Source organism: Staurois parvus, unplaced genomic scaffold (genome assembly GCF_062004578.1).
Source record: "Staurois parvus isolate SC_StPar_1 unplaced genomic scaffold, SC_StPar_1.0 ptg000818l, whole genome shotgun sequence".
Classification (NCBI taxonomy): Eukaryota; Metazoa; Chordata; class Amphibia; order Anura; family Ranidae; genus Staurois; species Staurois parvus.
In genome coordinates this window covers 8,670,882-8,684,984 of record NW_028318614.1, presented here as the reverse complement: position 1 = coordinate 8,684,984, position 14,103 = coordinate 8,670,882, and the positions used below count along the sequence as shown (strand labels likewise).

Below are 14,103 nucleotides of genomic sequence, written 5' to 3'. Positions count from 1 at the left end.
CAACCACATCATGGTGGTGTTTCCGGAACGTCTCGGTCGGTGAACAGCCAATGACAGAGCAAAGCTGCATAGCTCAGCCAATCGGTGTTCTTACTGCGTCCTAGCGCGCTGACAGGGCGATTATCGGGAGGAGGAACGTAGTGTGAGCGCGCGAAAATCCTGAGGCGGGAGAAGAGTGTGGTGAGTTGGTGTGGAGGGTATTCGGTAAAGCGGTGCACAGTGCGGTAACCCTTAGCAACCGGCCAGAGTCCAACCCACCTCTGAGTTGGTGTGGGCGCTCGGGGTTACTGTGGTTGGCGCTGTGCTGGGTAAGGCCGGAGCCAGAACATTCCGGGAGAGAGGCCATTGTCCTCGGGGAGCCCTGTCAGCACATGTCTTCATAGCAGGCAGTGTGGTCTGTCCAATCATTAGAGATTGGTTTTAACCACTTATTTACTCGGCACTTCCACCCCCTTCCTGCCCAGGACAATCTTCAGTTTTCAGCGCTGTTGCACTTTGACAGTTGCGTGGTCATGCAACACTATACCCAAATTACATTTGTATCACACAAATAGAGCTTTCTTTTGGTGATATTTAATCGCCACTGGGAGTTTTTTGCACTATAAACAAAAAAAGTAAACATTTTTCTTTGTTTCAATTATAAAATTTTGCAAACAGGTAATTTTTCTCCTTCACTGATGTGCATTGAGGCTGCCCGGATGGGCACTGATGAGGTGGCTCGGATAGGCAGCACTGATGAGGTGGCCCAGATAGGCAGCACTGATGAGGTGGCCCAGATAGGCAGCACTGATGGGCACTGATGAGGTGGCACGGATAGGCAGCACTGATGAGGTGGCACGGATAGGCAGCACTGATGAGGTGGCACGGATAGGCAGCACTGATGAGGTGGCACGGATAGGCAGCACTGATGAGGTGGCACGGATAGGCAGCACTGATGGGCACTGATGAGGTGGCATGGGTGGCACTGACTGATGGCACTGCTGGGCACTGATGATCAGTGCAGATCTGTTCTCTGACAATTGCCAGTTATCGGCAGTACTTTCCTCACGCTGTGCCGGCCGATAACCAGCAACTATATTTACCTGGTGATCTGTGTCATTTGACACAGCTGATCACATAAAAAGCCACTGTGATTTGCCTTTTACCACATCGCGTGATCAGCTGTGTCCATAGGACACAGCGATCACGGAGATCGCTGAGGGTGTGTTCTGGCAGGACATCATATGACGCCCTCCCAGGACTGGACAACCGCCTTGTAGCTGTCATTAGGCTACAGCATGGTTGCCACTTGGTTAAGGGTCTAGAGAATAGAATGGTGGGTTTTGCAGTTTTTTGGTCACAAGGTATTTGGGCAGCAGATTTTCAAACTTTTTTAGGGAAAAAGACTTTTTAAAATTTTTATGCAAAAACAATAGAATACCCATTTTTAAAAAATAAGATAATGTTACACCGAGTAAATGGATACCAAACATGTCACTGTAAAATTGCTCATGCAAAAGTCAACAAAACACATTCATGCAGAATAAACCCATGGGTTTAAAGGTTTCCAAAATCAGAAACCGCTACATTCTGGAAATGCTAACTGTCACACTTGTGCACCAAACCGTCAAACCGTGTAATAACTGATCACTTGCAGCACCATGGCAGTTGAAGATCAAAGATGGCAGCTACCTTGGCTGAAAAGGATAGGAGGGTTTAGTTCAACTTTAAAATAAAAGAATCTCAAAGTCTGACAGTTAGCTTTCTTTTTAACCGCCTCCCGCCCGCTATATAAGGAAATGACAGGCACAAGGCGGTTCTCTCGTTCTGGGATGACAGCATATGACATTCTCCCACTCAATCGGCGATCGATGGTGCGCTGTGTCCCTGGGACACAGCAGATCACCGATCAACAGAGCCGATTATGTCGGCTCTGTCATGTGATCAGTTGTGTCCAATCACAGCTGATTGCATGTAAATAAGGAAGTGCCGGTTGTCGGCATTTCTTTCCTCACAAGCTGTCACGCTGACAGCTCGTGAGGAGAGGAGAGCTGGTAATCGGCATTCCTTGGAGGGGACATGTACACTGATCATCAGAGCACTGATGATCAGTGTAGCCCCATCAGTGCCTCCCTTTAGTGTCCATCAATACTACCTGTCAGTGCCACATATCAGTGCTTACCAGTGCACATTGATGCCACATATCAGTGCCCATATGAGCTGCCTTTCAGTGCAACCTATGAGTGCTGCCAGTCAGTGCCATATATGAGTGCTGTCTTTCAGTGCCCTTCTGTGATGCTTATCAGTGCCCATCACTGCAGCCTCATTAGCACACATCAGTGAAGGAGAAAAACCACTTATTTGCAAAATTTTATAACAGAAACTAAGAAAAAACTTTTTTATTTTTTTCAAAATTTTTGGTTTGTTTAGCAAAAAATAAACCCAGAGATGATTAAATACTACCAAAAGAAAGCTCTATCTGTCTATAAAAAATGATAAAAATTTCAGTACAATGTTGCATGACCGCGCAATTGTCATTCAAAGTGCGACAGCGCTGAAAGCTGGAAATTGGCCTGGGCAGGAAAGGGGTATAAGTGCCCTGTAGGCAAGTGGTTAAAGCAGACACAGCTAGAGTAGGAAATCCTGTCCCTTGCCAGCATATTGCAAGAAGGACCCCTGTTCTCTGGGGAATAATTAATCTCTGTAAAGGTCTCCCATGCTAAGATAATATGCTAGTTCTGCAGTTAGCACAACTCATGCTGCTTCCCAACAGGAAAGCTCTAGCTGTGACTCATAAGGGGGGGTGTTCAGACGGCCATACTACATGGATTGAAATTTGGCCAGTTTATCAGAGGGACCAGTCAAACTTTAATACATGTTTAGTCAGACAGCTTGTACAGAAGTTGATGTACAGATTGACTTCTGTACAACCAGCCAGTCGGGGTTTTCCCCAAACAATCAGTGCCACTAGCTATAGCCGGCAGCACTGAGCAATGTGTTCTGGCTGTCGGACACAATAGTTCAGTGGGAAGGAATCCACGTTGAGTATGTAGATGTTGGAATTGGTTTTTTTTTTTCTAACTGACTGGTTGAACAAAAAAATTATTATATGGCATGCCTTAGCTGCAACGAGACCACAGTTTCCACCGAGAGGACAAGGGTCCTTTTCTGCAGCCGCTGGCAAGAGGACAGGTTTCGGTTCTCAGGCTGTGGCTGCCGTATAAAGAAAATGAGCTAGAAGATATTAAACACCATGAGGGGAATTTACTAAAACTGGAGCAAGCAAGACCTAGAAAAACCAGTGGGGAGGGTGGAGACAATTGCACAACTGACCTGTCACCGCTGGAGGAGAGCACACTGACAGGTAAGTGCTCCATAATGTATGAAGATGCTGTGCATAATTTCACGTTATGTGAAATAACTAATAAAAACAGTGCAGCTCTTACCAACAGTTTGCTGTCATTGATTACTTTTTTCTGTAAACGCTAGTTGCGTGGCAATTTTGTCTCCTGCAATATGTAGCAAACAGGTCGACCAGCTTTAAAAAAAAAAGTGATAATAAGAGCAGGGGGTGGGATATTTTATCAGTGCATTTGCTGCAGTTAACATCCGGACTTGTAGGCAGGGAAAGGAACTTACACGAAGGCTTTGTCCATGTAAGAAAACAAATAACAGGTCTTTGATGAAGAAGGGTTACCCTCTAAACGCGCAAGCCCACTTTCCACTGTGCCACAAGTTGTTGGCTTGTCATGCTGTATATCGTCCCTGTTTGTATGTTTTTTACTTTCATATAATAAATGACCCTTGGATAATGCACTAGCCAGGTGCGCCCTCTGTTTTCTTGCAGTTGTTACCAGACTTCTCAGTCGTTAGAGGGCAGCAAGGCCTGGCACTCCCTTTGATGCTTTTGTAAAGAGGCCGGTGCAAATTGACCCTAGTCCACCACTTATGCACAGGAGGTGTTACAGTGCATCCAGAAAGTATTCACAGCGCTTAACTTCTGCCACATTTTATGTTACAGCCTTATTCCAAAATGGATTAAATTCATTTTTTTCTTCAACATTCTACAAACAATACCCCATAATGACAACGTGAAAGAAGCTAATTTTGAAATCTTTGCAATTTATTAAAAATAAAAAAAAGCCACATGTACATAAGTATTCACAGCCTTTGCTTGATACTTTGTTGAAGCCCCTTTAGCACCAATTACAGCCTCAAGTCGTTTTGAGTATGATGCTACTAGCTTGGCACACGTATTTTTGGGCAATTTCTCCCATTCTTCTTTGCAGTACCTCTCAAGCTGGATGCAGTGTATATCATTTGAGCTCTGTCCATGGAGCCTGGGCAGGCAGAGGCATGTGAACTGTCTGCAGACAATTCACATGCATATGCAAAGACTGGTCTGGTGGAGATCTGTATCAGTTTTCTGATCCCTTTGTTAATTGGGTATGGATGCTTCTCTAGTTTCTATTTCAGAATTAAATAGAAACTGGTGTTGGTGGAACGGGGGAGTTTATCAAAAGTGGAGCAGCTTTGGATAGCAACCAATCAACTTCGATCTTCAGCTTGTTCATTCAACCTTTGAAACTGAAAGATAGAAGCTGATTGGTTACCATGCACTGCTGTTTTTGATTCTGTCTCCTACAGTTTTGTTAAATTCCGTTGAATGCATTTCCAAACAAGTAAATTGTAGTATGGTGTGGAATGAATAACTTTATTTACAACCTATGTTTATGTCCACTATAATCTCACAGCTGTTCTTCTTCATTTCAGGTTGTTCATCGGTACATTTTCTTGCTGCTCATTTTTACTTTTAATTTGTTTCTGGCTGTACAATGGGAATTCAAGGTCTTACTAAGCTGATTGCTGATGTGGCCCGTGGAGCCATAAAAGAAAATGACATAAAAAGTTACTTTGGGCGTAAAGTGGCTATTGATGCCTCAATGTGCATCTACCAGTTCCTTATTGCTGTGCGGCAAGATGGGAATATGCTTCAGAACGAGGAAGGTGAAACCACCAGCCACCTAATGGGCATGTTCTATCGTACAATTCGCATGGTTGAAAATGGCATCAAGCCGGTGTATGTGTTTGATGGAAAACCTCCTCAGCTGAAGTCAGGTGAACTGGCCAAGCGTACTGAAAGGAGGGCAGAGGCTGAGAAGCAACTTGAAGCTGCCCAAGAGGCAGGAGAGGTAGAGAACATTGAAAAGTTTAATAAGAGACTTGTAAAGGTCACAAAGCAGCATAATGAGGAATGCAAGAAACTTCTAGCCCTAATGGGTGTTCCATATGTTGATGCTCCATGTGAGGCAGAAGCTACCTGTGCTGCTTTGGTGAAAGCTGGAAAGGTGTATGCAGCTGCAACTGAAGATATGGACGCATTGACCTTTGGTACTCCATTGTTGCTTCGTCATCTCATGGCTAGTGAGGCCAAAAAGTTACCTATTCAGGAATTTCACCTTAGTCGTGCCCTACAGGATATAGGGATCACACAAGAGCAGTTTATAGATCTTTGTATATTGCTAGGCTGTGATTACTGTGAGACCATCAGAGGCATTGGCCCAAAGAGAGCAATAGAACTGATAAAACAGCACAGGAGCATTGAAGAGGTCCTAGACAACATTGACTTGAAGAAGTACTCTATTCCAGAAAACTGGTTATACAAAGAAGCTCGGCAGCTATTTTTAGAGCCTGAAGTGGTTGACATAAATGATATGGAGCTGAAGTGGCAGGACCCAGACGAGGCAGGCCTGGTGGCCTTTATGTGCAGTGAAAAGCAGTTCAATGAGGACCGCATCCGTAATGGTGCCAAGAAGCTGGCTAAGAACCGCCATGGTAGTACTCAAGGCCGTCTAGATGACTTCTTCAAGGTGACTGGTTCCATCAGCTCCACCAAAAGGAAAGAGATTGATATTAAAGGCTCAGCCAAAAAAAAGGCAAAAACCACGGGCACCCCATCAGGGAAATTTAAGAAAGGCAAATAAGTGACTGAACTTGGCAGTGGAGATATGAACTGTTTTTCTGATTTGAGTATTATGCGTGTTGAAGTCTTGGAATGTTATTTTCATTAAAATGTTTAAAAAACCTTTTGAGCTTCACAATTTTTAACAAATGCTGAAGGGAAAATAATCACCTTAACAAACCATTTTCTGCTTCCATTACTTGCCTGTACAAATTGAAAGTTTAAATCTGGCAATTGGATGACTTAGGAAAACTGTTTTGTGCTAGCTGCCTTATTCAGAAATATATACTCTTTTCATTCTGTTAGTGCTAGTTGCCTGCCTGCCTGTCATTCTGGGCCTCTTGCTTCAATACGGTGAGCTGCTAACCCAGAACAAGTATGCAGATAAATACCTTTTGATATGCACTCTTGTTTTGGGTCAGTAACTTAAAGTATTGAAGCCAGTACAGCAGCATAATGGGCAATTTAGAAGTCCGATAAATTTATTCCTCCTGCCTGGAGTTTGCATGTTCTCCCTGTGCCTGCGTGGTTTTTTTTATGGGTACTCCGGTTTCCTCCCACACTCCAAAGACATGCTGGTAGGTTAATTGGATCCTGTCTAAATTGGACCCAGTATATGTATGAATGTAAGTTAGGGACCTTAGATTGTAAGCTCCTTGAGGGTTAGGGACTGATGTAAATGTACAATATATATGTAAAGCGCTGCGTAAATTGACGGCGCTGTATAAGTACCTGAAATAAATAATGAAAAATATTCCCTGGTCATGTCATGAAATGTTTAATTTTAGGGCCCCTTTCCACTTTTTCTCTCTGTGTTGTTTTACCATGTTTATAAATATTGTCACAATAATTGGGCTTACAATGTCTTAAAATGGACAAAAAACCTCTCCTGCACCACTCTGAAATGCAATTCCCCACAATGCATGACATGTATACTACTCCAAAAAAAGTAAAGGAACACTTTTTAATCAGAGTACAGCATCAAGTAAATGAAACTCCTGGGATATTGATCTGGTATGTTAAGTAGCAGAGGAGGCAGTTTCAGCTGCTTTAGTGTTATTGAAATTAACAGGTGCACTAGATGGGCAACAATGGGATGACCCCCAAAACAGGAATGGTTTTACAGGTGGAGGCCATTGACATTTTTTTCCCTTTCCATCTTTTCTGACTGGTTTTCAGTAGTTTTGTATTGGCTAGGGTCAATGTCACTACTGGTAGCATGAGGTGATATCTGGAATCCACAGAGGTTGCATAGGCAGTTCAACTCCTCCAGGATGGCACATCAGTATGTGCCATTGCCAGGTTTGCTGGCACGCACAGACCTTTACAGGCTAGACCCGGGGTGTCAAACTGATGGCCCTCCAGCTGTTGCAAAACTACAAGTCCCATCATGTTCTGCCTTTGGGAGTCATACTTGTAACTCAATCTTGCAATGCCACCTGTGACTTGTAGTTTGGCAACAGCTGGAGGGCCACCAGTTTGACACCTGTGGGCTATACAATGGCACCTTGACTGCCATTAGGTATCAGGATGACATCCTTGATCCATTGTCAGACCCTACGCGGGTGCAGTGGGCCCTGGGTTCCACCTGGTGCACAACAATGCCTGGCCTCGTGGAGAGAGTATGCAGGCAGTTTATGGAGGATGAAGGAATTGATACCAAAGAATGTCCCTCACGCTCTCCTGACCTAAATCGAATACAACACCTCCTGGGATATCATGTTTTGGTCCATCTGACACCGCCAGGCTGCACTGCAGACTTTCCAGGAGCTCAGTGATGCCCTGGTACAGATCTGGGGGAAATCCCCCAGGACACCATCCATCGTCTCATTAGGAGTATGCCCCGACGGTGTCAGGCATGCATACAATCACGTGGGGGCCATACTAACTACTGAGTACCATTTTGTGTAGCTGCAATTAAATTTCAGTAAAATGGACTCGCCAGCTGCATTATTTTTTCCACTTTGATTTTCAGGGTGTCTTTCATGGAAATGAAAATTAACTCACAGAGGACTAAATTCAATCGCTGGGGCATCCCTACGTTCCTAACATTACCCAGTCCATATCTGTATAGGTATCCAGCATGATATTTTTCCCCGTTGAGATCTGATGTGCTTTCAAAGTGTTCCTTTAATTTTTTTGAGCAGTGTACAATGTGATTTTCTGCAGTGCAAGGGTATGTTGACAACCACTGTTTTTGTGCGTTGGGGTGTCAGTGTAAATTAATGGCTCTGCACATTTTGCAGTCAGTGTAAGCTAAAATTGAGTGCTTGTTCAATAGCATTAACATCATTGATTGGTTTCACATGTTGCTGAGCATTGCTTGATGAAAAGAAGTGTTTGCTTTAGTGCCATGGATTCTAATTGCTAAATGCTGCATATAAAAAAAATTGTTCAAAGTTACTATTGCCAACAGCAACCAGTATAATTTCAGATGATGTTTTGTGAAAAAGAAAATCCAAGCTACTAAAACAAATTTTTATATGCAAGAATTGGGGTGGTGGGATGCTGGACTTGGAGCTTGGTGGAAGTCTGATTAAATCATATGATTACTATAGTGTAGACGTTCTCTACTGCCTCTATGGAGTTGCAATAGTTCCTGGTAAGAGTCAGCTTGTATGAAGAGAGAGAGGGTGAGTGCCACGTTGTAGAGATTGATTTTTATTTGTCACAACAAAGCGGTCTATCTTGAGATAGCATCCTACACAGGTTTAGATTTATTGTGGGGGACTAATTCTAGGATTTAGTCCTAAACAGATATTTTGAAGGTTCCTCAATAAAGCTGCTTGGTGATCAGAGTTTGAGTGGACCTCAGATGCTAGTTCTTGGCTAAAGTAGGTGCAAGTAATTTTTTTTTTTTGTAATCTATAATCAATTATTTTAAGGCAGCAGGAGTCATACATGAAAGCCTAACTAGGTTTTAGTGCTGGTCCAAATAAATTTTCCTCACTAAACACATGCAGCTGCTGTGTAAACTGTAGCATCAGCTACATACAGTATACAGAGATGTGTTCCAGGCAACATGGCAGGAACTTCCCATCCCACTGTCTGAACAAAATAGAGTCAAGGTGAGTGATGCTCTGCCATTCACTGGAAACTACTTTTTTTGAATGAAAACAAGGCTCGCCTCCCCACCTCAGAAGAAGCCTTGTATTCCTAAAATACAAGGCTTCCTGTGAATGGCTCAGCCCAACTCAATTTTGATCCAGAAGCTGGGCAGTTTATACAGCACAGGAGCATGTGTTGGTGAAGAAAATAGTTTGTTTGGACCTCCTTGGAGTTACGCTTTAAAGCCTAAGTTTAGTAAAAATCAGTATGTCTCCCTTGTGCTAAACACTTATGTTGAGGGAGACCTGGATATAGCAAACCACTTAAATACTTTTGTTCAGTCTTCTCAGAAATAAATTCTACTAACAATAATAAGCTGGGAAATCATATTGGTTCTTGTAATGATGGATCATTTTTAGGATTTCTGGAGGTTAAAGATTTATAAAGCATTAGGTCCTGATGGTATTCATCCCAGAGAGAACTTCGAGGTATAGTAGTTGGACCATTAACTGACCTTTTAATCAGTCTCTTCTAACAGGAGAAGTTCCCTAAGACTGGCGGACAGCTAATATTGTACCTATCTACAAGAAGGGCAACAAGGTAGAAGCTGGCAATTACAGGCCAGTGAGTTTAACATTGGTAGTAGTCAAGTTAACGGAATCAATGCTGAAAGGAAGGATCATTGATCACTTAAAAACACAACTTGCTAGATCCAAAGCAGCATGGCTTTACTGAGGGCAGATCATGTCAAACTAATCTGGTTGGATTTTTTGACTATATTACCAATGTTTTGGACCAGGGTGGTGCTGTTTACATGGCATATTTTGATTTCAGCAAGGCATTTGATACACTTCTACATAATGATCTAATACAAAAGTTGTACAAGCCAGGACTTAGCGCTTGGGTGGTTCAGTGGATATGCAGCTGGCTAAAGGATAGATACCAGAGTGTGGTTATAAATGGGGTTCACTCGAAACAGAGACCAGTCACTAGTGGTGTACCACAAGTCTCTACTAGGTCCTGTTCTATTTATATGTAAGTGATATAACTAAAGGTTTGTTGGGTAAGGTATGTCTTTTTCCTGATGACACAAAGCTGTGCAATAGGGTTGATATCCCTCGAGGTGTCTGTAACATGGAACATGATTTGGAAGATTGGTCAAAAAAGCGGAAATTGCATTTCAATGTTTCTAAATGTAAAGTAATGCACCTAGGAAAAAAGAATCCCTTGAGAGAGTACAACATTGGGAGTACATTATTGTCCAACACTACAGAGGAAAAGGATTTGGGGGTATTCATTTCAGATGATTGCAAAATGATCAAACAGTGTGGCTAGGTAGGGAGGAAAGTGAATAGAATGCTTGAATGCATCACTAGAGGGGTCACAAGCAGGAGGAAGGAGGTCCTGATTCCCCTATATAGATCTCTAGTTAGACCTCATTAAGAATACTGTCCAGTTCTGGAGACCTCACAAAAAGATATTGATAAGATAGAAAGAGCTCAGAGACGGGTAACAAAAATCGTGAAAGGTCTGGAGAATAAAAACTATCAAAAGCAAGTTTAGGAAGTTAACATGTACAGTCTTTAGATGCATCAAGGGGGTGAATAAGGTTAAAGAGGGCAGGATTTTTTTTTTTTTTTAAATTCTGTTTATTGTTCTTTTAGTTTATAACTGCAAAACAGCCTCTGGGCATTTCCCGGCTTGGGTAGATACAAAACAAACAAAAAAAAAAAGATTTATAGTCAAACCAGAAAATAACATAACAACCTTAACAAGCCCCCTACTTGCTACTCCAAAAATAGCTGTAAACGCTTTGCAATATAGACATAGTTGGCATGGTAGAATACTAGTGATTGTGGAACTGTCGGTCCTCCTTCAACCCCCCCTAGATAACCAGTGCACAATAGCACAGAATAATAGGATGACCTAAACTAGATTGCAGAGGGACAATTGTACCTAGAAGACTGCATCCCATGTCAAATTCTGTCATTGAATTCTATTAGGGTAAAGGATCAGATATGTCTCCTTGGCTCACAGTAGTAGCTTTGGATTCCAGCCATATATCCCATACCTTGTTAAAGTTGTGTGGACACCCCCTATTCATGTACGTTTCTTTATAAAGAGGAATAAACGAGCTGACAAGTGACTTCCAATAATTTCGGGCATGGGTTTCCTGGCATAGAACAGGAGTAACCCAAACAAGGGCTTTGACCAGCCCTAATATGCAAATATCTGCCTGTTGAGGTATAGAGCTGGTGGTCAATTGAGTATTAAACTGGGGGACTCCTGACCAAAATATCTGCATACGGGGATAAGTCCATACCATGTAAGAGTCCGCATTGCATTGCCAAGTAGGTGGACAATCTGGATAGATTTTATGGAGTCTGAGGTGTATGAGGAATTTTGAATTGGATCAGTCAGTCCCGGGAAGAGACCATTTGAGTGAAGGGATACTCCCAGACCTCTTCCCAATCTTCATTGGCTAGCTCTGCCACCCAAAATGACCTTAAATTGTCCAAACCATGATATACTGTAGGTTGGAGGGCCTTGTAGATGTTCGATAAGGGTGTCACCAGGGAGAAGAGATTCAAGGCAGTGGTTTCAGATTGGGCAGCATAGGCATGACGGAGCTGGAGGAAATGAAATAAGTAGGTATTGGGCAGTGCAAATCTACTCTTAAGGTTGTCAAATGTGTGTAATACACAGGAGGGCAGTGTTTTCAACAAACCAGAATCAAGAACACGGGGACATGACCTCAAACTAACGGAGAAAAGTTCAAAACTAATCTCAAAAAGTACTATTTTACAGAAATAGTAGTGCAAGTTGATGCTTGGAATAAACTTCCAGCAGAGGTAGAGAGCCATTCAACAGTATAAAGCTTCAAACATGCGTGGAACAAGCATAGATCTATACTCGGTGGACCACCTGGTAGACAGACAGTTGGTGACGTCTGCGCACTGTGTGCTTCAGCATGCGCTGACCCCGCTCTGTCATTTTACATTTGCTGTTCCCAGTTGCTTCAACTTTGTTATAATACCACTAACAGTTGACCGTTGAATAGTAGCAAGGAAATGTCACTGATGGACTTATCGCACATGTGGCAACCTATCACAGTACCACACTTGAATTCACTGAGCTGACAGCAACTCATTCTTTCAAAAATGTTTGTAGAAGCAGTGCATGCCTAGGTGCTTGGTTTTATACACCTGTGGTCATGGAGGTGATTGGAACACCTGATTCTAATGATTTGGAGGGCTGGCCCAATACTTTTGGCAATATAGTGTGTGTGTGTGTGTGTATGTATGTATATGCATGTACACACACACACTGCTAGATACCTATACTGATATGGACTGGGTAATGTGTTAGGAACGTAAGGATGCCCCATCATTTGGAAATGAAAATGATCAAGCTACAGAGGACTGAATTCAAAGACATCCCGAAAATCAAAGTGAAAAAATGATGCAGCAGGCTAGTCCATTTTGCTAAAATTTCATTGCAGCAACACAAAATAGTACTCCGTAGTTTATATGCCCATTCAGAGAGCATATGATGCATTGTGGCATTATAATATTACGAGATCTGTGAAAACCTTCCTTTGCAGCAGAGGCTCCAGTTAACTCTCACAGTATGGGAGGACAGCTTTAACCCCCCACCAAAAAAGTCCATACCCTGTGTCATATTGGTTATTCATTTTTCTAACCCTGTTAGCTGCAATTTGACACACAGAAATAGCAGTAAGAGCTGGTTGCAGGGCTGGGCCTGCTAGGTTACAGAACTTAGAGTGTTTCATATTTTCTGGCAGCAGAATCTATAAAATAACACCTTTAGTAGGCCTAGTTAGCTGTTTGTTTAGGACAGAGACAGCATGGCCTACTACAGGAACAGCCTGCTGTTTTGCAAACTTTTTTTTACTGGATAAAGCTCAGTAAAGACTTTTGGGGGAGTGAAAATCCTTTTAGAAGTGACCCAACTGTCATAAACTGCACATTCTATCTGTTCATGGACAGGGAATGATTTGGAAGTCTTTGTAGGTCTCATAGTGCCCAAGGGGGCGTGTCAAGATGGAGGAGAGTCAACCTCCACTATGCCAAGGCTTTTGCAGACAGAGGCAATGAGATTTTCAACATTTGCAGCATATTGCATCAGCAGAGTGTGAAGACGATGTGAGAGATAGGGTAAGCGTGTCAGGAAGGTATACGCAATAACCCAGCATAGACCATCATGCAAAGAATCCTTGTGGCGGGAGAAAGAACCTGAGTGCCTTTATAAAGGCTCTAGGCGGAAGTGACAAAGTGAGTAACCGATGATGTGATATAACACCTGGTAATTCACCTGAGCTCTAAGTCAATGAAGTTTAAAAAGTTTACACTGTTATGTGAATTCACTCCAAACATAGCTCTTTTTTACACAGTAATGATCAGAGATACAGGGTCTTACCTGTTCATAACATTGAACTCTATGTAAAGTCCAGGCTTTGCCCATCACGGCAGGCATACACCCTAAAGGGTCTTCAGGGCATGGGGTCTGTGGTTAACTCAACAGCATTGCACCAAATGCCAAGGTGAGTGCCCCACAAAAAAGCCGGTCCCTGAAGCATTACAGGTCATTCCCACAACAGGCGGCTAGGTACAGCTTCCAAGGTTTTGCTGAGGTTGCATTGACCCAGATGTACTGTTTCTGCATAGCCATTAGAAGACAGTGAGGGTTCACTGAGGAATCAGAAGATAAAATAATAGCCTGGTGAAGCTAGTTTCTTCAGGACGGAGAAGGAGGTCCATTACCTAGTGGCACTAGCAAAAAACACACACAGGGTAAGATTATAGGGGAGGTACCCGTGGGGAGGGTGGTGTCCTCAGAAGCTTGCCAGTGTTCAATCACCTAAAGATATGAGCCTGACCCAAGGTGTATGAATACATTTCCTTTGTCCTGTACTGTAAGATTAACATAATGGAGTGGGTAGGGTTATATGGTGTGCCATTGCAAGTTTTTTTTTTGCCATTGTCCAATAACCAGAAGGTAGCTGCATGGTGCCCATGGTCTAAGAATACAAATCTTATACTGTATGATTCAGATACTTTATTTTCCTACATCTGCAGAGACCACACACAGGC

The 14,103-nt window shown here is 42.8% G+C and overlaps 1 protein-coding gene across 1 annotated transcript; it reads left to right on the top strand.

Moving 5' to 3' along the window:
* Positions 1-27: 27 nt before the first annotated feature.
* FEN1 (flap structure-specific endonuclease 1) lies at positions 28-6,695 on the top strand. Its single transcript, XM_089655039.1, has 2 exons — positions 28-180; positions 4,753-6,695. The coding sequence occupies exon 2, from the start codon at positions 4,815-4,817 to the stop codon at positions 5,961-5,963; it is 1,149 nt and encodes a 382-aa protein (XP_089511165.1). The 5' UTR covers positions 28-180; positions 4,753-4,814; the 3' UTR covers positions 5,964-6,695.
* The last annotated feature ends 7,408 nt before the right edge of the window (positions 6,696-14,103 follow it).